General features: G+C 36.3%; 1 protein-coding gene across 3 annotated transcripts in view; it reads right to left on the minus strand.

Annotated features, from left to right (window-relative positions):
- Positions 1 to 25,484, minus strand: part of FSD1L (fibronectin type III and SPRY domain containing 1 like) — a 90,690-nt gene that overhangs the window by 17,072 nt on the left and 48,134 nt on the right. The window contains exons 7-10 of one of the 3 annotated variants that reach the window (XM_027862970.1): positions 20,334 to 20,543; positions 14,856 to 14,954; positions 9,511 to 9,640; positions 8,682 to 8,714 (exon numbers count right to left, since the gene is read on the minus strand). In XM_027862970.1, coding sequence (XP_027718771.1) covers positions 8,682 to 8,714; positions 9,511 to 9,640; positions 14,856 to 14,954; positions 20,334 to 20,543 — 472 coding nt within the window. The remainder of the gene's footprint in view (positions 1 to 8,681; positions 8,715 to 9,510; positions 9,641 to 14,855; positions 14,955 to 20,333; positions 20,544 to 25,484) is intronic. The other 2 variants (XM_027862972.1, XM_027862971.1) reach the window with 2 other exon arrangements.

The raw sequence follows: 25,484 nt of genomic DNA on the forward strand, positions 1-25,484 counted from the left end.
GGGTAGGTAATTCTTGGCTGTAATCCTAACTCTTTCGCCTTGCAGAATATCATATTCCAAGTCCTCCAGTCCCTTAATATAGAAGCTGCTATGACTGTGGCTCCACAATATTTGAATTGTTTCTTTATAGAAGTTTGCAATATTTTCTCCTTGTCCTGGGAGCTCTGGAATTTAGTCATAATATTCTTGGGAGTTTTCATTTTGGGATTGCATTCTGAAGGTGATCAGTGGATTCTTTAAATTTCTACTTTACCTCTAGTTCTAGGATATCAAGGCAGTTTTCCTTGATAATTTCTTGAAATATGATTTCTAGGCTCTTTTTTCTGATCATGGCTTTCACAGTCCACTAACTCTAAAATTCTCTCTCCTGGATCAATTTTCCAGGTCAGTTACTTGTTTCAATGAGATATTTCACATTTTCTTTTATATTCTTTTTCATCCTTTTGACTTTGTTTTATTGTTTTTTGACATCTCATGGAATCATTAGCTTCCATTTGCCCAATTCTAATTTTTAAGGAATCATTTTCTTCAGGGAGTTTTTGTACCTCTTTTTCCATTTAGCCAATTCTGTTTTTTTTAAGAAGTTCTTTTCTTTAGTGAGTTTTTGTGCCTCTTTTTCCATTTGGCCCATTCTGCTTTTCAAGGAACTTTTCCCTTTACCATTAGGTCAACTCTGTTAAACTTAAACAGTGTTATTTTCTTTAGTACTTTTCATGCCCTTTTTTTTATGAAACTGTTAATTCTCTTTTCATAATTTTCTTTCATCATTCTCATTTCTTTTCCCAATTTTTCCTCTGTGACTCTTATCTCTTTCTTTAACTCTTCCAGAAATTCTTCTTGGGATTGGGTCCAATTATCATTTCATTTTCTTCTTCTGAGTGTGTGTCTTGATCTTCCGTGCCACCATAGTAGCTTTTCACGGTCAAGTTCTTTTTTGTTGTTGTTTGCTCATTTTCCGAGCCTATTTCTTGATTGTGAACTTTATATTCAATTTGAGCTCTGTTCAGCTTGCAATGGGAAAGCACTGTCCCAAGTTTCAGTCTTTTCCATGCTGTTGTTTTCAGAGCTAGTTTGGAGGAGGGAAGTGTCTGTAGGTTTTTGGTACTGCCAACGTGGTGTGATCTGGGGAGAAGTGTGATCACTGCTTTCCTGGTCTATTCTCTGATCTTTACTGAGGAATGGCTCCTGCTCCTCTGTAGCCACAAGTGCTAGTGCTCATCTTGGCCCTGGAACCACATGTGACCATGTCCTCTGCTCTCCTAGAGCCCTAAGTGCTAATGTCCTCTGTGCCTTGGAACTATAACCAGTGCCACTGTTCCCTTATAACCAACCACGAGCACTCATTTCCACCCTGGAACTGAGACCCAGAACTGTGTATGGCCAACAGAGCTGTCAATCAGTAGCAGCTTCACCAGTGCCAGCAAAGGGTCTCCTATAATCTCTTTCTGACCAGTTATCCAACTCCCTTACCATATCTGGGCTGAGAGCTCCCTAAAATGCTGCTGCTGCTGCCTCAACTGCCTCCAAAGAAGCCCACTGCTGCTGTTCTGCTACATGTGCTCTGGGCTGCCCAACCCCCCAACTCAGGTGTCACAGACCTCACCTGCTGACTGCTTAAGTTTTCTTAGGGTAGAAAAATGTCTCACCCTGACCTTTTGTTGGTTCTGCTGCCCCAGAATTTGATTTGAGGAACTATTTCAAAGTTGTTTGGAACAGAATATTGGAAGAATTTGGCTGGGTTGCTGCCTCTACTCCACCTTCTTGGTTCCCCTTCTCCCTACCCTAGCTAATTCTCAAAAGGTTTAGCACCAGAGATTTGACTCCTGGATGAAAAATGGTTTTGGCCACATCAACTGACAAAAGCCTTAATTAAGCCATAATGTAGCTGAATATGTGCTCATATTGTTTTCTGATAGAATCTAAGCTCTTAGAGGAAATGGATTTTTTTTATTTTTGTCTTTGTATCCTCAATGACTAGTACAGTGTTAATAAACACTTGCACACTGATATACACTACTATGGAAAGACTATAACAAAACTAATTCAATATGATTAACAATGCTTCTATGGGAAAATATGCTCAAAGTTTTAACTTGGGGTGCCAGAAACATATCTGACAAACATATCTGACCCAACCCCCTGCCCTAATGACAGTATGGATTCTTCCAAATTCCATGATATTGGTATGGTAGTTCTCTGGCAAGGGTTTTTATATCATAAATCTTTGGCAGTCTGGTGAATTTTATGGATCCCTTCTCCAAATGTTTTAACAAATAAAACACAAAGGGTTACAAAGGAAACCAAAAATACTGAAATAAAGATGTATTTTTTTTCCATCCACATTCACAGACTTCCTGAAATCTATCCACAGACTTCTTAAGAGGTCCATGGACCAAGGTTAAGAATGCTTGCTCTTGGGCCTGAGGCAGAGATTCCAGAAGGGGACAGCAGTGGATTCTAGGGTAAGACATGGAGAAGAAAGAGAAGATCCAAGGTATTAGAGGGAAGAAATTGTTGAAAAAGGGTCCCTTGACAATTTAGGTGTAAACCACATGGAATCACTACTGTCTTTTGGGCTGAGATCTCTGTATTCTTCTTCTGGAACTCCAGGATACCCTCCTTGACTCCTATTCTACTGTTGTGTAACAGGTCTCTCTGTCCTCTACCCAAATGTTAAATAAACCAAAGCCTTATAACTTCTCTCTTCCTTGACATGATTAGGCTAACACTTTGGAGACTTTCACTGGTAGTACGGACAATCGCTTTAGGCAAATTTGACTGCCCAGTATGCTGCAGGTAGCACTGCTAGTACAGCCCTGCATTAGAGGTCCTTGGTTCAGCACTGCCTGCAGGGACTAAAAATAGCCATAGAGGAGGTGAGGCTAGGTGAAACCTTGATTAGGGAGGGAGAAGTCTGTGGAAGGATCACCTTATGTTAAGTAAGAACTGGCTGTATACTGCTGGTAACAATGGGCTAATATTTATAATACATTCTTCACAGTGTTGTAGATGTGCTGTACGTGGCACATGGTAGGTGCTTAATAAACAATGGCTGTCTTGTTATAAGAATTTAATTCAATTTGACAAAAAGTGATTAGTGTCTACTATCTAGAAGTAACTGTGTTAGGCTAGAGAGAGCAATAAATGAAGCAATCCCTGACCTCAAGACATTTATGTTCTATCGGGAGGATATAACACCAACACAGATAATTAAGTACAAGATAATTTAAAGAGGGAGAGAAAGAGCACTAACAACTCAGTAAATCCATAAAGACTTCAATAAGGAGATAAAATCTAAGCAGAGTCCTACAGGAAGCTAAAGATTCTAAAAGGAAAAGTTCTAAGCATGACGAACAATCTATGGAAAGCATAGAGACTAGAAATCTAACATTAAGTTTGGGGAAGAGCTAATAGGATAGTTTTACTGGAATAGAACATATGAGAAGGGAAGTAATACAAAGACTATAAAGGCAACTAGGGACTAGATTATGGAGGGCTTTAAATGTCAAGACAAGGAATGTATATTTTATCCTAGAGGCAAAAGGCAGTCATGGAAGAGGCTGAGAAGTGGAATCAAAGAGACAGACCTGTATTTTAGGAACATTAATTTGTCAGCTATGTGAAGGAGAGATTAAAGAGGGAGTGAAACAAAAAGGACAGAAGAAATAAAACATATATATATATATATACACACATACATACATATACACACATACGCACACATATATATATATACATGTATAATTAAAATGAATGTATATATAATGTATAAAGCCTTATATAAAAGTAAGGAAATAATGTACCAGACCATGAATTTGTTTAAGGTCAGGAACCAGTCTTATTTAGCATATTGTCTCCCTCAGCTACTTAGCTCAGTATTTTGTAAACAGTAGAGCTCCTTTAATGTTTCTCGAATGGATGAGAAATAGGGTATTAAAGGCTTCTTCCTAGGTAAGCCATCTCCTTCTATCTCCTCTACTGCATTCTAGACAACTGACTTCCTCATATACTTCAAGGCTCTGAGCCTAGTTACTCAAGGAGGAACTTCCAAAAGAAGTGGCCTGACAATGCTGAAAATATTTAAAGTGATCCTCTAGGGAAAAAAGTTCATATTCCCTGCTCAGTTTGAGTTGAGAAATAGGTCAACCTCAGTATGAGGGTCAGAATAAGTGCACTCTAAAATTCAGCCGAACTAGCCTATTTTCTGTTCATGAACACATTTTCTCACCTCCATTCTTTTGTTTATGATGATCCCTTCATGAATGTTTGCTGAATTAAACTGAAAGCTTCAAAATGGTTAAGGTATTTGCTTCAAAGAAAGGTTATGGGAAAAGCTGGGAATTCAAACTTTAGTTGTGTTCTATGTTAAGACAGTGGGGGGAAAGGCACAATATCAAAAACAATAGATAATGGTAGTAGAAAGGAAAAGTAGGTGGGCCAAACCCTACTCTTAAGAAGAAAGAAAAGGAGGTGGTCAATGAAGAAAAATTCTCAGTTTTAAGCCAAGAAAAATCTCTAGCTCTTTAAAGAAAAAATATGAAGGCACAGGAAGGAGGAGTGAGAGAATTCAGGAGAGTTAGAAGGGAACTCAGAGGACATGTAGTCAAACCCATATCTCCCCTGAAAATACCCTGTATAATGTACCTGACAAGAAGTGATGTGACCTGTTCTTGAAGACCTTGGAGGAATCTACCATCTGTCAAAGCAGTCCACTGTACTTCTGGATACTTCTGACTGTTAGGAAGTTTTTCCTTACAACAAGTTTAAATTATGATTTTTTACAATTTCCACCTATTGCACCTAGTTTTCCCTTTTGGAGCCAAGCAAATAAACAGTATCTCTTCGGTTTATTTATACCCCTGAGAATACTTCCCTAGGCTAAATATCCTCAGTTCCTCTAAATGATCCTGATGCAGCATGCTTTCAGGTCCTACTCTACTCCAAATAGTCTCCCCAGAATATCAATGTCCACCCTAAAATGAGGCACCCCAAAGTGAATACAATACAATGATCCAAGTGAGCTCTGACCAAGACAGAACCCAGAGGGACTATCATCTCTTTATTCATGGACACTAAGCCCTTCCTAAGGCAGCCTAAGATGGTATTCATCTTCTTGGCTATTATATTACACAGCTGACATATATTTTAAAATAATATTTTATTTTTTCTCCAATTATATGTTAAAACCATTTTTAACATTTTTTAAGTTTTGAGTTCCAAATTCTATCCCTCCTTCTCTCCCTGAGATGGTAAGCGATCTGATATAGGTTATACATGTTCAATCATGTAAAACATTTCCATATTAGTCATTTTGTACAAGAAGACTTGAAAAAGGAAGGAAGGAATGAGAAAAGTGAAAAACAGTATGCTTCAGTCTGTATTCAGATAATATCAGTTTGTTCTCTGGAGGCAGATAGCATGTTTCATCATGAGTCCTTTGGGATTGTCTTGGATCACTGTATTGCTGACAATATCTAAGTCATTAATTGTTCTTCACTGTACAATACTGCTTTTACTACGTAAAACATTCTCCTGGTTCAGCTCACTTCACTTTGTATCAGTTCATGTAAGTGTTTTCAGGTTTTTCAGAAATCATCCTGCTTGTCACTTCTTATAGCACAATAATATTCCATCACAATCATATATCACAGCTTGTTCAGCATTCCCCAATTGATGGGCATCCCCTCAATTTCCAATTTTTAGCCACCACAAAAAGAGCTACTATAAATATTTTTGTACAAGTAGGTCTTTCTCCCTTTTTTTTTAATCTCTTTGGAATATAGACCTAGAAGTGGTATTGCTGGATCAAAGGGTATGCAGATTTGTAGCCCTTTAGGCCTAGTTCCAAATTGCTCTCCAGAATGGTTGGATCAATTCACTATTCCACCAACATATACTGGAAACCATTAAGATCTCCAATGTCTTTCAGACAAATTGTCATCTAGCCATCCCTCTCCTTTCATGTACTTAGATTTAAGAAATCAACCTCACAAGGTTAAAAATTTACATTTACAGGCATTAAATTTAATCTCATACAATCTAGTCCAGTATTCTAGTCTATCTAGATCTTTTTGAAGTCTGTTTTTGATATCTTTTCTAGTTTTCTGTCATCTACAAAAGTTAAGTGAACAAAATTCCTACACTCCTCACACTACTTCTCCCTCTAACCTATCCCCTTTTCCTAGAACCCAACAGTCCCCTCTCTCTTTAACTTCTCCCAACCAGCCCCACTTACAAATAAACAATAATTCAGAAGTTTGGCTACACTTTGCTTGTCAGAACTTTGAATACATTTTCCTAAAAAATACTATTATAAATGGCTGATAGGCTTCCAGGACACAACATACAAAGACTATTCAATCTACAATAAAGGTGAAATGCTATACTGTTATAGTGAAATATAATAGAAAACAATACAGATTATAATTATATTACTGACAGACAAGGCAGAAACAATTAAATAAAAAAAATAGTACTAGACTTGCAGTGAAAAATCCTCAAAGTCTTAGCTTTGATATTCCTGGCTTGGACAATTTGCTTAATCTTTCTAAGCCTGTTTCCTCAGAGAGAAAATGGAGCTGGTAATATATATATACTAGTTTACTCATTTGTTTTGAGGAATGCTATTTGCTACAAAATTTGCTAGATACAAAAGCCCCAGTCCGGTGACACTGGCCACCAAACACTGCTGTTTTTTGAACAACACACTCCCTCTTCCAACTCCTGGCATTTTCATTAGCTGTCTCTCATCCCTGGAAATTTCTCTTTCTTCATCTCTGCCTCCTGGTTTCCCTGACTTTCTTCAAGTCCCAGCTACAAATCTCACCATCTAAAGGATGCCTTACTTGATTCCTGTTAATTCTAATGCCTTCCCTCTGTTGATTATTTCCAATTTAACCTGTATAGTTTGTTTGTAAACAGTTGTTTGCACACTCTCTCCCCCATTAGACTGTGAGCTCCATGAGGGTAGGAACTGTCTTTCACTTTTCTTTGTATCCCTGGTACTAGTAGGTGCTTAATAAATCTGTACCAATGGGCTGACTGAGGTAAGTGATAAAGAATTGGAAAAGAATTTCAAAAATGTGTATGTACCATGAGAAAGGCTGGCTAAGGTAGAATTAACTAAGCTGTGAGTAATAAAAGACAGAAGAAAGGGGTACGTACATAATATCTAAGGGAGGAAGGATAAGTGATGAGGAAAGAACCCCTTAAGGCCACTATGTGACACTAGCCTAAATAGTTTGTTACTATCAATCTGGGGAGGACAGAGAAGTAGACTGGGTGGAATTGCCTAAGGAAAACAGCTGAGGAAAGGGGAGGGTAAATTAAGGTGACATACTATCCAGTAGTTTATACATACAAGATATCTACAGGTTAGATATTAATAAATCAGATATCACAACCTCCATTTACAGTCACAAGACTGAAAACGACAATTCTATGAATCCTTCAGCTTCAGGGACTAAGAGTATGTAACAATAAGAGAACATCATACAAATTAATTGAAATTTTCATTTAGCATTAGGTAAAAAATAAGCCTATGGCATTTGATAATCAGAAGAAAACAGTATACTTACCAGCAGAAAACAAAATTAGGGAAAGCATGAAAAATAAATGTAACTCAGAATTAGGGCTTAATCTCAGTGAAAATAAAGGAAAGTGAACATTCCCATATCAGCATTTCATCCTTCTGCTCATAGTGTACCTATGCTGGAAGCTCTCCAGTTTCTGCTTTCTGACACAAAAAAAAAAGCAGATTTATTTTCTTCCTTAAGGAAATTTCAGCTAACTTCAAACAAAAGGCATTTATGTTAGGCAACATTTGACAGACAAAACAGAAGAGGAAGATTTTGGAAAACCATCTGCATTTCAAAAATACTTTTTTTTAAAAGAAAAGAGCAAATAATATAGCCTGAAATGCTAAAATCTGGCTATCCAAAAATTTATGTGATCGATTCAGACTAGATATCTTCCAGGAAATCCAACAGCCTTTAACAGTCTATAACAATTTGTAATAATGAAACAGTAAAATGAAAAATACCTTCTATCAAAAATAAACAAATTAACCAACTCGTAAGATAACTTAAAAACATATCACTCTGTTTTACCACAGAGATTTGTTACATATTTTTAATTTCCTTGCAAATCATTCTTTTTTAGATCTGAAATTATTTTTTATTATTCTTTAGATAGCTAGGGCATTGTCCTTTTAATTTAGAAAAAAATTATTCTGAAAATTTGATATTGAGCCAATATTATCCACATAAAACTTTTAAAAATTTTTTTCATCTTTCAAATTTTAATTTTTTAATCTTTCAAAAGTTGAACATACAACTAAAAGCTATAATGTTATATACATGGACTATGATGAGTCAGGAGACATTCCAAAAGTAACAATGATAAAAACCCAGGCATGAATGAATGCAAGAAATCAGGTTTAGGAAAAAGAAACTACTATGAGATTTTAAAGTTAATTAGTTACATAGTTTGTACTACAAAACTGAAAGTTGCAGTTATAAAACAATCTCCATTATATCAATATTTTGGCTGATAAAGGCTGCTAGGATTGGCTTCTGCTTATTAATTTAGACAGTGCTAAATGTTAAAAAGAAAATTACTGCAAATTTTTCAGCCAAGCTAGACACACTAAATCCTAGAACCATAAAGATATAGGTCATCACCTTTTATTGTTCTTCAGTGTAGTAACATGGACACTGTCAGATAGAAATAAGCAATTATTAAGAGACTGATATTACTACTTTTTTAAAAAGTTGACAATTTACAAAGAAATAAAATTAATGACCACTTTCCAGAGAAGTACTTTCACTGTTCTACTGATAAAACTAAAATCTGCATTTATAGAAGGTTGTTTCAGTTCAAATAACATTTATTTTCATAACAAAGGGTAAGAAACCTCTATCTGTAAATCATCCAGGCAGCTTGTGACAATACAATGATATGCAGCCTAAAGGTTATAAACACAGTCTGTGTCTACAGTTGGCCCAGGAATAAGAATTGGCCTAGTTATGTGTTACAGTGTCTTATTCACTGCAGAGTTTTCAGGTAAATATCTCAACTGCAAAGTCCAAAAATGGGGGAATGATACAAGTAACTTTCTTCTAAACAGTCTGAGCTACTGTAAAACAATTAAAAAAAAAAAAAAGAACACTGAAAAATTTAAAAAGGAAATAAACAGCAAAGATAAGCAGAAGAAAGGGAAGTTATGAAGAGTGATAAAGATCTATGAACCAAAAAACTCAAATACCTAGCAAAATAATATAATACTTAGCTAGTACAGTACTTGTCACACAGTGGACATGCAGTGTTGTTGATTAACTCCACTAGTATAAAGAGTTAATATCACTACAAATTAATGCAAAAAATAACTAAGTGCATATTTAATTTACACATATGAAAAGCAAACCTAGTTCATTAAATATTAAAGTAAAATTGAGACACAGCAATGCAATCTCAATTTCAAAAATAAAATTAAAAATAGATGCTCCTTACCTGCCTTTATTCTCTTTTCCTTTCACTTTATTTTCTTGACTTTTTCCTCCAGTTGGATCCCATTCTACACAGTTATCTTCAACTTTCAAGTTCAGGTGGGATGATGAGCTATCCAAATTGAAGTTAAGTGCTATTTAAGACAACATGTTAAATTGTTAAAAGATAAAGGAGCACATATCTATACTTTCATGAATTTGCGATTTCAATATAAAAATGCCTAGAGTGCTAAAATTCACTATTGGTCTTACTATGACAAAAAAAAGATCCAGAAACTGAGGCTAATGGGGCTTATACTGCTTGTCTAATAAAGTCACTGTGAGAAGAAACTTTTGTAAAGAGATTTAAGTATAATAAAAATATAAACTATCAAGGATAATCTTCTTGGGGAGACAACAGACATTTTGAGGGTTCCCAGGATAATACTTTGCAAGGCACATCTCCTGCCAACTCTTACGGGGCAGAGCAAGTATATGTAGATTTGATTGGGGAGAGTGGTAAAAGGAGTGGCCCTAAGACAAGGATATGAAACCTGGTAAACTATACTCTGTCCAACATACTTAAGAACACAGAATCAAAGGAGAGACATCAGAAATAATCTAGTCTCCACTCCCTCATTTTATAGAGGGATAGGTATTAAGCACTTAATTTATGTCAGACTCTGTTACTTAAGCTCTAAGTGATACAAATACAGGGGCTGCTAGGCGGCATAGTAAAGTGCCAGGTTTGGAGTGAGGAAGACTCATCTTCCTGATTTCAAATCTGGCCTCAGATATTTACTAGTTGTGTGACCCTGGGCAAGTCACTTAACCCTGTTTGCCTCAGTTTCCTCATCTGTAAAATGAGCTGGAAAAGGAAATGGCAAACCACTCCAGTATCTCTCCCAAGAAAACCCCAAATAGGGTCACAAAGATTCTGACATGCCTGAAAAAAACAACTGAACAACAACAACATACAGGAGAAGTCCGAAGATCATGGATTTCAGAACTGCAACCTGTGGGCAAGTGCTCCTTAAAGCCTATCTTAGGACAATAACCGCAGATCTAGCTAAGATTTTAAAGGTTTCTTTCAATTTTAATTATAAAAGTAGGGTGGGAAAAGAGTGATACTGAGTGACTACAAAGTTCAATTCCATCTCTAAATCCTACAACCTTATGGTAAAATTAGAAATCCTTGCACAGCCTTATCTACTAAGCAGTTATAAAAATTATCCCCTTGTACTGGTTGTAATATCTCATGTTAAGGAATGCGAATGACCCCAGATAAAGTTATACTGTGGACTAGAACACTTAAAGCAGTTTCTAGTCACATGTTGAAGAAATACTTTTAGAAAGAGCTATAAACATTTTTGGGGCAGCTGGGTGGTGCAGTGGATAGGGCATTGGGCCTGGAGTAAGTAAGACCTGAGTTCAAATCTGACCAAACACTTACTAGCTGTGTGACCCTCAGCAAGTCACTTAACTGCTCTCTGCCTCAGTTTCCTCAACTTGTAAAAGGAGAGATAATAATAGCATCTACCAGAGAATCAAATGAGATGATAACTGTAAGGCACTCAGCATAGAGCCTAGCACAGTCAACACTACATAAATGCTAGTTATTTTTTAAAAAATCCTATTCTAAGACTATCTCTCTTCTTGGTAAAGAAGGTATAAGCAAAAAAGAGGGAAAAGTATAAAAGAATAGGATGGATGGAAATACAATTAACATCATAATGGATGGAAATACAATACAATTACCATCATAACTCTGAATGTGAATGGGTTGAACTGACCCATAAAATGGAAGAGGATAGCAGAATGGATTAGAAAGCATAATAAAAGACTATGTTGTTTATAAGAAACACAGTTAAAACAAAGATTCATATAGAGTTAAAATAAGGAACTGTGGCAACATCTATGATACTTCAGCTGATACTTCAGCAAGGGTAGCAATGATGATTTCAGACACAACAAAAGAAAAAATAGACTTTAAAAGAGATAAATATAAGGCAACTAAATTTTGCTGAAAGGCACCATAGACAATGAATTAATTTTAAAATTGAGTGTATGTGCATCAAATGGCACAAAATCTAAATACTTAAAAGGAAAAGATAAAAGAATTACGGGGAGAAATACATAGTTAAACTAATGGTAGAAAACCTCAATGTACAAAAGACCTAGAAAAATCTAGCAACATAATGTTGCTATAACAACACACACACATGAAAGAAGGACCTAAACAGAATTTTAGAAATGTTTGCTATGACAAATATCTGTCAATTATTGAATGTAAATAGAAAAGAAAATATGTATTTCTCAGCTATATATGGTACCTTTAGAAAAACTGACCATGTATTAAGGCATAAAAACCTTACAAATAAATTCAGAAAATCAGAAAAATATTAAAAACATCCTTTAATTAAATAATTTGACCACAATATAATAAAAATTTATATTCAACAAAGGGCTACTGAATAAAGCATTAAAAATCAACTGAAAACTAACTAAATCTGAAACAACTGGTAGGTCAAAGAACAAACCACAGAAACTATAAATAATTTCAGTACAGAAAGTGACAACAATGAGGCAACATACCAAATATTGTGGGATGCAAGCATAGCAGTTTTTAGGGGAAAAATAGATATATCTAATCACTTTTATCAACAAAAGAAAAAAAGAACAGATTAACAAATTGGGCATACAACTTTTAAAAAAAACCAGAAAACCAACAAATTTTAAATCCCAATTAAGTACCATGAGAAAGCTTGGAAATCAAAAAAAGAGATTATCAGTAATATTAAAAATAAATAAATAGAATTTTAAAACCACTGAACTAAAAAAATAAAACAAGGAGCTGGAGTTTTTTGGGAGGGAAACAATAAAATAAACTATTAGCTTATTTGATTTTTTAAGAGAAAAACCAAATTATCAGTGTCAAAAATGAAAAAGAAATCATAACAAAGAAGAGTAAAGAATACTGACAGAAACTATTTTGTTCAACTATATGCCAAAAAACTGACAAATCAAACATAAAAATATTATTAACAATAATAATAATAATAATAATAATAATAATGATAAAGTTACTAGCTACCTATGGTCATGAATGGGACAAGAAAACTGGTGTCCATTCCCAGTCTAGTACTTTCTACTATATACCACTATGGTACCAACTGTGTTTTGGACAAGACCTGTGATTTCATTTAAGGAACCAATGAGGAACTCTGCTCTACAAATGCAAATCACCGCCTGCTCCCCAACTTATAGTTCTAGAGAACTGCCTAGGACACCTGTAAAATTAAGTGATTTGCCCAGGGTCATACAGCCAGTATGTATCAGAGACAGGAGTTGAATACAGGTCTTCACGATTTCAAAGTTAGGTTTCTATCCACTACACGACACAATGCCTTTGGTGCAACTATTACCCCATCATTAAAAAACCATTTAAGTCCCAACAATTCCTTTCCAGTCTCAGTACCCGATGCCCCCAAAGTCTTAGTTCTTACCCTGTATATTGCCCTAGAAACTAGTTCCCCAGCTTAGGTAAAGATACACATTAGAATCATTTATGAGAAGGAACCTCAGAAAAAGATGTGATGACTACCCTTCTGGCCAAACACAGGACAAAGCAAAGGAAAAAAAAGAATATTTTGTTATACAGGAAACAGTTTTAGAATCAGCCCTACCTTCATTGTGACAAGTTCCTGAAGTAGTAATTCCTACCAAAAACAACTCAAAGAAATACACTAGCAGATCACCAGATCTGAAAGGATGGGCATTACTTCCACGCTGCTATTATTACCACAAGGAGCTGGAACAATTGTGATAATTGTGTTTATATGTTAATTCAAGCAGCGTTTTAAAAACTAGGTACTACTTTTATTTCCCTTTAGGCATTAGGATGAACTGCAAAGTTTTTGCTAGTATCCAATTAAGAAGATTACAACAAAGACAAAGTTGGAAATCACAGGCCTTAAAAAAACTAAAGGTACAGATGGAAGGTAAGAATATAAACACTGACAATTCCCTTACTGTATGGTCACAAGATCATAGAATGAAAGCTAGAAGAGCCTTTAGAAGTTATCTAGTCTAACTCCCTAATTTTATAGATTGAACAAGAATCAGAGAAATAGACTTGTTCAAGGTCCAACAAGTAGTTAATAAATGGAAAAACAGAATAGATCCAAAGTCTTCTACCTCCATATCTATCACTATTCACAGAACTAAATTATCCCCCCTCATCCCTTATTTCTTTCCCTGGGTCAAATCTAATACACTAAATCTAGTGTTTGCCTAACCAAGGATGACAGTAACGTGGGAACATGGGACTCCTTGTGGCCCCAACTGTGTCTATCTCCCTTTTATCTTAGTTCTGTATCATCTCCACTAAATATTTATGTTGAGAATCATTTAAAAAGTCCTGCAGCAAACCACATATACAGAGGATGTTTACAAATGGGTGGGTATTTGGTCTAGTTCAGGTTCTACTTGCCTACTTCCATCACTAGTAATTCTACTGGTGTGGACTGGTGTGGACTGACCCCAGTATATCTGTGGTACTAAAATCTGTAGGAGATGAGATTGGTTCTGTTCAATGGTGGTAAGGGTATAGTTTTAGGCAGGGTCAGCAAAGCTGATACATTAGTGAATGAAATCTCAAGTGGGAACAGAACAAAATCTCTCCAAAATCCTTAGCACTTAAGGGAGATTTTTTTATGACTAATCCAGGGTCAACACCAACAAAAATGGCCTCAACCCAAAGAAGCCCCATAAGCCATAGACTGACTTAATCCTAAATGATTTGGGGAAGACAATATAAATAGCCTCAGGTACAGGAAACAAAATATAGCTAAAGTTGCTGAATCTGGTTCTCTTTTGGTCACTAAATTATATAAGGTGAATAAAAGGAAATAGGAAAGAAAAAACACAGGACAAAAGATCCCAAGGTAAAAAATAAAACAAAACTTAAAACGACAATTATAAAACTAGAAGACACTACACAGTCACTGCATAAAATGCTTGGAAACTGAAAAATCATTCTGTAATCTAGAAGGAAACTATATGGAAGAGTATTATGGCCCTCAAACCAACTTATATAACAGCCCTTTTATAATTCAGTGTGAAATGAGACTAAAGTGCCCACTGAGGATTACTCAATGTCATTTCTGCCTCTTTCACACATGAAGGATCAAGAAAAAGGAAGCCACTTGTCCAGCACATGGCAAACTCTATTGCTAAGAGCTTATAGGAAGATAAAATGGAGCCAAGCTAGATATATTTCCCAATTCAATTTTAACCTCCTGGCACAAAACCTTAAATGATTATAGAGAGCCATAGAAATTTCGTTTCTTAGGTAGCTATTCATTTTACCTTTGGTTTCCAATGTTATTGGATCAGAATACTCTCCTGCTACCGCCTTGTTGCAAGCTCGAACTCGAAAGTTCATATATTTTGAATCAAACTTTAAGCCTGAAAGAACATGAATGATCTTCATTCACAAAGGAAAATAAAACCATAAAATGTTACCATTAATAACAACTTGTTTGGCCTTGTGAAGGGCATTTCACTCAGATTTTTTTTTAAAAGATGGGTAAATTATTTGTGTGATACTTCCTAAATGATTTGTCAAAGAAACACAGCATTTTTTATCAACAAATACAGTCCATTTGCCCTTTAGATAGTGAAATAGTTTCAAATCTCTAAAAAAGGTCAAAAGCATCCTACTTCCTCGGTGTCTCCAAAGATTTCATTATTTAGTAACTTATTCTCTTCAAATAGAATGAGAAACCTAAAGGTGTTTTATATTTGTTTGGGTAGTAGTACTATCATTTAATATAAAAAAGCAAATGACACTTTGGTAAATTTGGCAGTTTTACATAGCTTTTCATGATACATTCAAGTCAGAATTAGTTTGTCCTGTCCTTTATATTTGTCCTACTGTACTTTCATGTTATACTTTGCATTATGGTTGTATATATCTCCATTTTCCCCGCATGCTTCTAAGCTCTCTGACCACCAGAATTATGTCAATGAACTTTTTTGTCAACCTGCACTTCCCAGTGATCATTAATGTTGAATGAAGGAATACTAGAGATTTCTCAACAATGATATTATCATTAAGATTTTCACATGAAAATCATCCAAATTAGTATTTTTTAGGTACCAAAGGGGAATAAGGCACTACACTAAAGACAGATAATATTAAGTTAATCTTTAAATTGCCTTCATATTAGTTATTTTTAATAATCAATGAAACAGGAAGGAAGGAAACAAGCATTTATTAAGTGCCTACTATGTGCCAGGTACTGTGCTGAATGCTTTACACAAATATTGTCTTATTTGATCCTCACAACAAGTCTGGGAGGTAAGTATTATTATTATCCCCATTTTAGAGTTGAGGAAACTAAGGCAGACAAAAGTGAGTTGCCCAGGATTACATAGCTAGTTAGTGTCTGAAGTGGAATAAAAACTCAGGTCTTTCTGACTCCACATCCAGTGGTCTATCCATATAAGACAGCCACTTAGCTATCTTATATGTACTTTGCATGGAGGGCAAGGACAGGCTTATCTGTCCATAGAAAAACAAGGTAAAATTCAGATAGAGGGAAAAGCTTGGCAGGGAAAGGAGGAGAGCTTTTTAGATTCCTTGCCTTCCTAAACCAATCATTATATCACACTCCCTCCTGCAACTCCACCTTCATGAACGCTTCACCTGAGTATGACACAATGTAGGCACCTCCCTTTCCACTTTACTTTCCAACTTTCTAGCTACACACTACTGTCAGCAGAGGATTCCACCCAGAGGCCACACCCCTAAGAATGATTTTCTACCTAAATTCATTCCTCAATGATTAACAAACTCCCACCCTAAAATATCCTCCCCATCCCAGTGATTCTGAACCCCTAGCTGTCACTGTTCAAACCTCCTCTATCCTCCACTGCTGACTTTCTAATTTCCCTCCCCCTCAAACCAATACCTCCCCCACAACATACCACTGTGCTCTTTGAAATGCCTATTCCACAGGTAACAAACTTGCCTTCATCTTAAATCTTTTCTTTTCCCACTCCTTCCATCATCTTGCTATGCCCAAGACCTGGCTTCCTCCTAATGACATCGCATCCCTGCCCACCTTTTCCAGCACTGTTTGCACTTTCACTCTATCCCCAACTCACTGGTCTATACAGGAAAGCTGGAATAGTCCTTGCTCTCCAAAGTCAATTCCAGGCTCTTCCTTTACTACAATCACTCAACCAGGGAGTGGGGAGCCTGTGGCCTCGAGGCCACATGCGGCCCTCTAGGCCCTCAAGTTCCGCCCCTTGACTGAATCCAGATGTCACAGTGTGACTGGATTCAATCAAAGGGCTGCACTTAGGACCTAGAGGGCCGCATGTGGCCTCGAGGCCACAGGATCCCCACCCCTGAAGTCTCAACCTCTTCCTCCTTTGAAGTTCATTCAATTCATATTTACCATCTAATCAAGAATCTGGGAGTGTTATCAACAAAACTCCAGGACACTCTTTTTTTTCCCTCAATGAATGCAGTGCCTGGTTCAGTTTTTCCTCTCCAATTCCTGCCCTCGTACTAAAGGACTATACTGATATGCCCACAGACATAGTAACCTCCCAGGTCCTCAACTTACTCATTTAACCCACTCTGACCTACTCCTCCACCCTACCCTACCTCAGCTACACATGCAGATCTTCTGCCCACAATTGTTACACTTGTTTTTCATCTTGACTGAAACATCCAATTCCTCCACTCCTCAGTTGTTTCCTAGGCCATCACTCCTGTGCTAGCTATATACTCTTCCCTTCCTCATACTGACCCTTTGGTTAACAAATTCAACTCTACTCTGCCCTCAACTCTCCAGTTCCTAGCCTGCTCATCCTATCACAGAACTTGCCCTCTAAAGCCTGCCTTAGATCATTCCCAACTTCTGCTCCCTTCACTCTTACTCATGAGCTTCTGAACAAAGGTGGAAAAAATCATGAAACTGTACTAACTGTTTTCACTGTGTTACATAGTCTCTAATGGACCCTCACTATATACTGGGGCCTGTTACATCCATAATTACTCCCTTATTGATTCACATTTATCACCACAGCACCTTTTCCAAATCTTTCCATCCCTCTTCAAACCTTCCATGGCTCCCCTCCCCCACTGTCTCATTTAAGAACCATTTCTCATATTTCACTAAAAAACATGAGATCATGTTCCTCCTCTGAGGTTCATGCAATCCACATTTACCACTCAAAAAGGAATCTGGTAGCTTTTTACATGGTAGGTTTGATGCACCCTTTTACCCCCTCTACCACCCCTGCCCCAGATGAAGAGGTAGCTCCTCTCCTCATCAAGGTAAACACCTCTGCATTAGAATACTCTTTTGCCATAGTCTTACTGCAAGCTCAAACTCAATTTCACATATTTTGAATCAAACTTTAAGCCTGCTAGAACATGAATGATCTTCATCCATAAAGAAAAATAAAAACATAAAATGTTAAACAATAATACATTAAATAAACTCTTTTTGGCCTTGTAAAGAACATCTCACTCAGGGATTGCATCCCATTCCATCTTCTCCAGCAGACTATCTCCTCTACCATCCTTATTCTCTCACTTACCTTTTTAATCTCTCCCTGTCTACTGGCTGCTTCTCTACTGCCTACAAATATTCCCACATCTCCTCTATCCTGAAAAATCCCTCATTTCAAGATATGATCAACAGAGAGAAGAAACTAGCATTAAGGCAATTCACTCCATCTATCCTCACTGGCTACTATCTATGTTTCCTCCCTTCTCTGGCTACATCCCTTGAGAAAGCTGTTTATGCCAGGTGCCTCTACCGCTTTTCTTTCACTCTTAATTCTCTGTAGTCTGGTTTCCAACCTCATCATCCAACTGAAACTGTTCTCTCCAAAGCCACCAAAGATTTCTTAAATGACAAATCTAATAGCCTTTTCACAATCCTCATCATCCTTGAGCTCCTTACAGGCTCTGATGTTGTCAATCACCCTCTTCTCCTGGATTACTCTCTTCTCTATGGTTTGGTGGCACTACTCTCTCCTAGTTTTCCACCTATGCATCAAACCACTCCTCAGTCTCCTTTGTTGGATCTTCATTCAGGTCATGTATACAAACTGTAGGTGTCCCCCAAGGTTCTATTCTTAGCTCTCTTCTCTTCTCCTTCTATAGTATTTTGTTTAGTGATCTCATCATCTCTCATCATAAATTCAATTGTCACCTCTATGCTGATGATTCTGAGATCAACTTATCAATTCTAACCTTATCCTTAACCTCTAGTCTCTCGTCTCCAATTGCCCAAGAGACATTTCAAACTGAATATCCCGTGGTCATCTTAAACTCAACATGTCCAAAACTGAACTCAATATCTTCCTCTACAAATCCTCCCCTGTTCCTAACTTCCCCATTACTGTTGAAGGCCATCATCTTCTCAGTCACCCAGGCTCTCAACCTAGGTGTCCTCCTCTACTACTCACTCCTCCCCTCTTCTCCTAGCCCATAGTAATTTGTTGCCAAGTCCTGTTGTGAAGTCTACCTTCACAACATCTCTGCTATGCATCCCTTCTCTCTTCTGGTACTATCACAATGCTAGTATAAGCCCTCATCCCCTCATGTAAAGATACTGAAATATTCTGCTGTTTAGTCTCCCTGCCTCAAGTGTCTCCCCATCAGTCTATCCTCAACTAAACCATCAAACTGATCTTCCTAATGTACTGGTCTAATCATGTCAATAGTATAATCAATAAACTTCATGGGCTCCCTGTTACTTCCAAGATCAAATATAAAATTTTTCTTGGCATTTAAAGCCCTTCATAATCTGGTCCATTCTTACTTTTCTAGTCTTCTTACACCTTATTCTCTTTCACTATGATCCAGGGACACTGACTTCCTTATTGTTCCTCAAACAAGACACTATCTCCCAAATACATGTATTTTCCCAAGCTATCTCTCATGCCTGGAATACTGTCCCTTCTCATCTCCACTCCAGGCTTCCCTAAAGTCCCAGCTAAAATTCTACTCTGCACAAGAAACCCTTCCTGATCCCTCTTAATGCTAGTTCTTTCTCTCTGCCGATTATCTCCAGTTTCATGTACATAAATTGCTTGGACATAGATTTGCCTTTCTTTGTATCCCCAGTACTTAGCACAGTCCCTGGCACATAGTAGGTGCTTAATAAATGCTTATTAATGTGAATGGATACCCAGAATTCACAAAAAAACTGAAAAACCTCTAAATACAATATCTAATATCTATGAGATAAACAAAGTATATATATAGATAGACAGATAGACAGATAGATAATTTATACTTTTAAGAAACACAAATAGTATAAGACATCTGAAAATTTATTCAACCTCAATTAACAACTAAAGAAATGCAAATTAAACAGCACTTGAGTAAAAATTAATTAAACATAATCACATTGTCTAGGATGTTAGAAAAAAAGGAACACATATATACACACTGTTGGTATCTATGGAAGTTGGTAAAATCCTTCTGGAAAGCAATCTGCCAAGAAGCCAAAAAAATCATGAAAGTAATTGTATCCTTTGATCTACTAAGCCTACTATTGGGAATATATCTCAAGAAAGTAACAGCATTTGTAAATCTATGTAGCAGTAAAAAAGAAAATGTACCTTTTGTTATAAATGAGAACACAAAGTAAGAGATGAAGATAAAAAGTAAATTAAAAACTTCAGAAACACATTGATAATGCATATTTTAAGACTAAGCTTTATGTAGGATTCTTAAACGTCTTTCCTTTATAGCAACTCATTGTAAATAAATCAGCAATTTCCATGCAAATGAGAATATGTAGTCTTTACCAGATAGTGTATATTCAGTGCCCTTAATGTAATCTATTAGTTCCCAGCATCTCTCATCCTTTACACGTGGAAGTCCATCAAAATTTGTTTTCCTGTATTCTAGTATAAAATGATCAATCTTATTATCTTCTTCTGGCATCCTCCAAGCAACTGTTACACAATTGTCAGCTACCAGACACTCTACTGGATCTATCTCTGGAGCTTTGGGAACTACAAGAAAAGAGAAAAAAAACTATTAGAATCATAATCAAAGATTTATGTTTACCATTCAAACATTTATATTTTCATTCTGCTTTTGAACTGTATGAGCAATTCCAGTTAAGACAAGTGACTATCCTGATTCTTTACATTCTGTTTTTAAAAAAAGACACTTTCTTGAACTGAGTCATTAAAAACACAAAACAATCCAATTCATTAGCATTAAAGAAATGAATAATTTCAAAGAAATTAAAAATTACCAGTCTTAATATTCAAATAAGAAGGAAATGAGAGAAACAATTCAATGTCAACATTTAAGAGCAGTTACTAATTTTTTTATTTTCAAGAGTCATCTACTGTATTTTAAGCAGTACATCACTATAAACATGCCATATTTATACTAAAGGTTAAGTGAAAGAATGGGTTTGTTAGACAGATATCTCTAATAATTGGATTCAAGCAGTTTATACTTGTAGCCTATGCTTAGTATATATAGTACAATAGTATAATCAAGCACAAATAAAGATTAAGATGTAAATATTCAGATCCAAAATGCGAGAATGTAAAAATAACATGTAATAGATATCTAAACAAATAGCTGAAATAATTTCACCGATACTAATTTTCCAATAGATGATGATGATGAAAAAAGCACTTGGTTCAGGTTTCAATATTATTCCTTTATATTTAAAAAGATAAGATACAGTTTCCAAAATTAATCTGTTTTATGTTTCTTATCATTCTATAAACATCTGTAGTAACAAGTCACAAAAAATTTTTGCCACTATGGTTAATTCTAGCAGAGGCTTCGTCCTATATCACAAATCCCTCCAAAAAAGTCAAACATTGCAGAATGGTCTCCTTATTCAATTTCCTAAAATGAGAGCTCCTTCAACACATATTTGCCACTTTTTGATGGAAAATATAATCAGAGATTACACCTTCAACAGGAAAGATGAAACCTTACCTTGCAGTAAGATAAAACCTTAACAGCATACGAACTATATCAGTACCTCTTCAAATATCATAGAGGAAGCAGTGAATGAGCTAGAAGGACCCCAAAAAGTATGTGAATATAGATCATCATTTGGAGGCAAAATTTCAGAAAGGTAATGCCCAAGAATTCATAAGATGTGTACAATTGGGAAGGGAAGTAACATTCAATGAAACTAGGGGTCAAGAGATTGGGGTCATGTGCCATATGGCTTTAAGAGTTAAACAGAGGAGTATATATTTATCCTAGAGACAATAAGAAGTCACAAGTTCTTGTAATATGGTTAAATGGATGCTTAAGGAAAATCACTTAGGCAGGACTGTTGAGGATGGGCTGAAGTAGGGAGAGACTTGAGGCAGGTAAACCAATTTAGGAATTCACTTCAATAATCTTCAAGTTTAGGACTTGAATTAAGGTGGCAGCTATGTGAGTAGAGAAAAGGGTCAGAAGCAAAAGATGTTGTGAATGTAGAAAAAGCAAGCTTTGACAACTAATGGGATATGTGTTGTATGGGAGAGCAAAGAGTAAAGGACAATGTTAAGATTATGAACCTCTGACACTGGGAAGATGGTGATGCATTTAACAAAAATAGGGAAGTTTGGAACAAGGGAGGATTTAATGGAAAAGACAATGAGCTCAGTTTTAGACTTGCTGAGTTTCAGGTGTCTTTGGAACATTCAATTTGCAATGTTCCTAGGTAACTGGTGATGCAGGACTGAAGCTCAGGGAATAGACTGGGACTGGATGTACAGATCTGAAAGTCATCTGCATAGAAAGCAGAGTTAAATTCATGAAAGTTGATGGGGTTACTAAGAGAGTAACAACCACAGTTATTGGGTATTTGGATAAAAAGCCAAAAAGGTCACTGGAGAGTGATCAAACAGGTAAAAAGAGAACCAGGAGAGTGTAGTAGTATCATGTAGGCCAAGAGAAGAACAAGACTCCAGAAGAGGGTGGTCAACATTATCAAATATAACAGATAAATGGAGAAAGATTAGGAATGAGAAAAGACTCAGTTTTGTAAATCAGGAGCTCACTGGCAATTTTGGAGAGAGTGATTTCTGAAGTCACATACCAAATCAGAAAAGGTTGAATAGTGAGTGAAAGGAGAGGAAGTAGACTTAAATGTAGACAACTTTTTCAAAGACTTTGGCCCAGAAAGGGTGGAGATGAGAACAATAGAATGAGAGAGACAGGCACATTTGAAGGTAGTAGGAAAGGAACCAGTTGATAGGGAGACGTCGAAGATTTAAGTGTGGGAGAGAAAGACTGAAGATATAAAATATACTAGAGAAAACAGAAAGGAATGGGATGAAGTGCAAGGGTAGAAGGATGAATCTTGGCAAAGAGAGGAACCACTTCTTTGTCAGAAACTTGGAAAAAGGAGGAAAGACTGAGAGATAATTCTGAGGGGTTTTAAGATGAAGAGAATGGAAAAGGAGGGAGCTAAGGTTGAATGGTCTCAATTTTAAGTATAAAGCAAGGTCCTCAGTTAAGATAGAGAAGTGTGGAAGGCTTAAGGAGGTATGAGGTTTGGAATAGCTTCTGTAAAGTGTGAGATTAAAGATCAACTAGAGGGGCATGTAGGTGGTGCAGTGGATAGAGCACTAGCTATGGAGTCAGGAGTAACCAAGTTCAAATGTGGTCTCAGACACTTACTATGTGACCCTGGTCAAGTCACCTAACCCTGATTGCTTCCCCCCCCCAAAAGAAAAAGATCAATTTGCAGTGGGGGCCCACTTGAGGCCTAGTAACATGAAGTTATAATATTCCCAGCACAGTTATGAGACTTTCTTCAATTTTTGTTCAGCAGCTTATGACTAGGAATAGAGGAGGTAGATGGTAGGAGTAATTCAGGGCTGATGTTTAAAAAGAAAAGTGGCAGCTTAACAAGGGCACATGAAATTTCAGAGCAGAGGATAGTGTAGAGTTGAAATGGCTACCTATTTATTTGAAGTTGGAGAAGGAGGAAAGTGAAGTCAAAGCTGAGATAATGGCCTGAGAAAGTACTGAGGGATGAAGGGAATGGAAATCTTCATGAGGTTTAAGAAACAGATGTAGAAGGGATGAAGCATAAAGAGAAGTGGTGTGATAGGAGGGGTCAGAAAGGGGAATGTCAATTTTTAAACAAGGTAGTCAAACATTTACAATGTCAAGATCTAGTTGTAACCATCCCTATGGCTGAAATGGAGTAAAGATGTATATTATTTTTCTATTTCTTCCATATGCCTTATATATGAAACAGTATATATTAGATGCTTGATTGGATGACATATACTAGGAGTGCTAGGGAAAGAATACTAGCTAAAGTGCAAAATATGTGATCTTTGGCAATATACATATATGTACTATATGTTGTATAAGTACATATATGCACATATACACATTTGGATTATGTGGTTTATAAACAGTACAAGGCAAATAAATCTACCATGATAGACAGTAATTATTTCATGTGTATTTCCTTTGTCTTCCCAAGAAGACTACAAACTCCTTACCCATTTGAGCTGAAACTATGTCTTATGTTCTTTCATATTGTCCATTGGGACAAGCACATTGTAGGCACTCAAGTGAACTGACTGAATTATATGGTTTACATTAGCAAACTAAACAGTTTAGATACAAGTTTCTGAAGTCTGAAGTTGTTTAAATCTGCTCATTTGCTTATTCAGCACCTGGCAAGCAAGCACTTTACACATAGCAGTTTTTCATTAAGAAAGTTGATGGAATTCAACTTTATAATTAAAAGATAACAGAGATTAGCACAAAACCAATTCAAATTTTTCAGAACTTATATAATTTTGATAGCTTAATGATTTTTTGAAAAACACTTCTAAGTGGGTAAATTTCAATTAACATAGTAGTTATTTTACATTTTACCTTAAGTCCCTCCTCACTTCTGTCTTAAAGAATCTTTCACTTCTTTCAAGACTCAGCCTAACCACTACCTTCTACATAAAGCCTTTCCTGATCACCCCAAAATGCAGAGCACATCTTCCTTAAGTAACTTATACCACTTCTTATATTTATTCCATATATATTTATTCTGTATATGCTTATTCGAATGTCCTAAAAGTCTTGGTGCAATTTTAAAGGATTAAAACTTACAAAGCCAAGTAACTCTTAGGGGCCATAATCCAATTAAGTTCAGTTTCAGTTGAGTCTGACTCTTTGTGACCCATTTTGGAGTTTTCTTGGCAAAGATACTAGAGAAGTTTGCCATTTCCTTCTCCAACTCATTTTACAGATGAAGAAACTGAGGGAAATAGGGTTAAGTGACTTGCCCAAAGTCACACAACTAGTAAGTGTCTGAGGCCAGATCTAAACTCAGGAAAATGAGTCTTTCTGATTCCAGGCCTGGCACTCTATTCACTGTGCCATCTAGCTGCCCCAATCCAATCAAGCTAGCTGTCTATTACCAGTGATTGCCAATTATTAAAGTTTAAAACTGCACTAGGACTTCTGGGACACCCTGTATATGTACATTTTGTCTTCCCAGATAGAATGCAAGCTCCTTGAGAGAAAGAATTGCTTCTTTTTTTGTCTTTGTATCCCCAGCACCTAGACTATTATTTGGCACATAGTAGATACTTAATGAATGTTTACGTATTGATTTATTCAATCATAATAATCATTAATTTTCTATCCCTACTTCTATTGGTACTAATAATAATTAATGTTCAGATAGCCCTTAAACACTTATAGTCATCTCATTTAATTATTTTAACTCTAAGAAAAGCAAGTAGTACTAGTATTATTGTTTCCATTTTACAGCATATAAAGTTTAAAACTGAAAGGCACGTTAGGAAAAAATCTATTCTATATTCTTTATTCTACAAATGAGAAAACTAAGGTTCAGGAAGTTCAGCAATTTATACCAGGCCCCATCATAGCTAGCGTTAAAATTCAAAATGACATTTGACGCCGAATCTACATCACCACATGGTCTCTAACAGTAT

The sequence above is a fragment of the Vombatus ursinus genome, unplaced genomic scaffold (genome assembly GCF_900497805.2).
Source record: "Vombatus ursinus unplaced genomic scaffold, bare-nosed wombat genome assembly UNPS02014770.1, whole genome shotgun sequence".
Taxonomy (NCBI): domain Eukaryota; kingdom Metazoa; phylum Chordata; class Mammalia; order Diprotodontia; family Vombatidae; genus Vombatus; species Vombatus ursinus.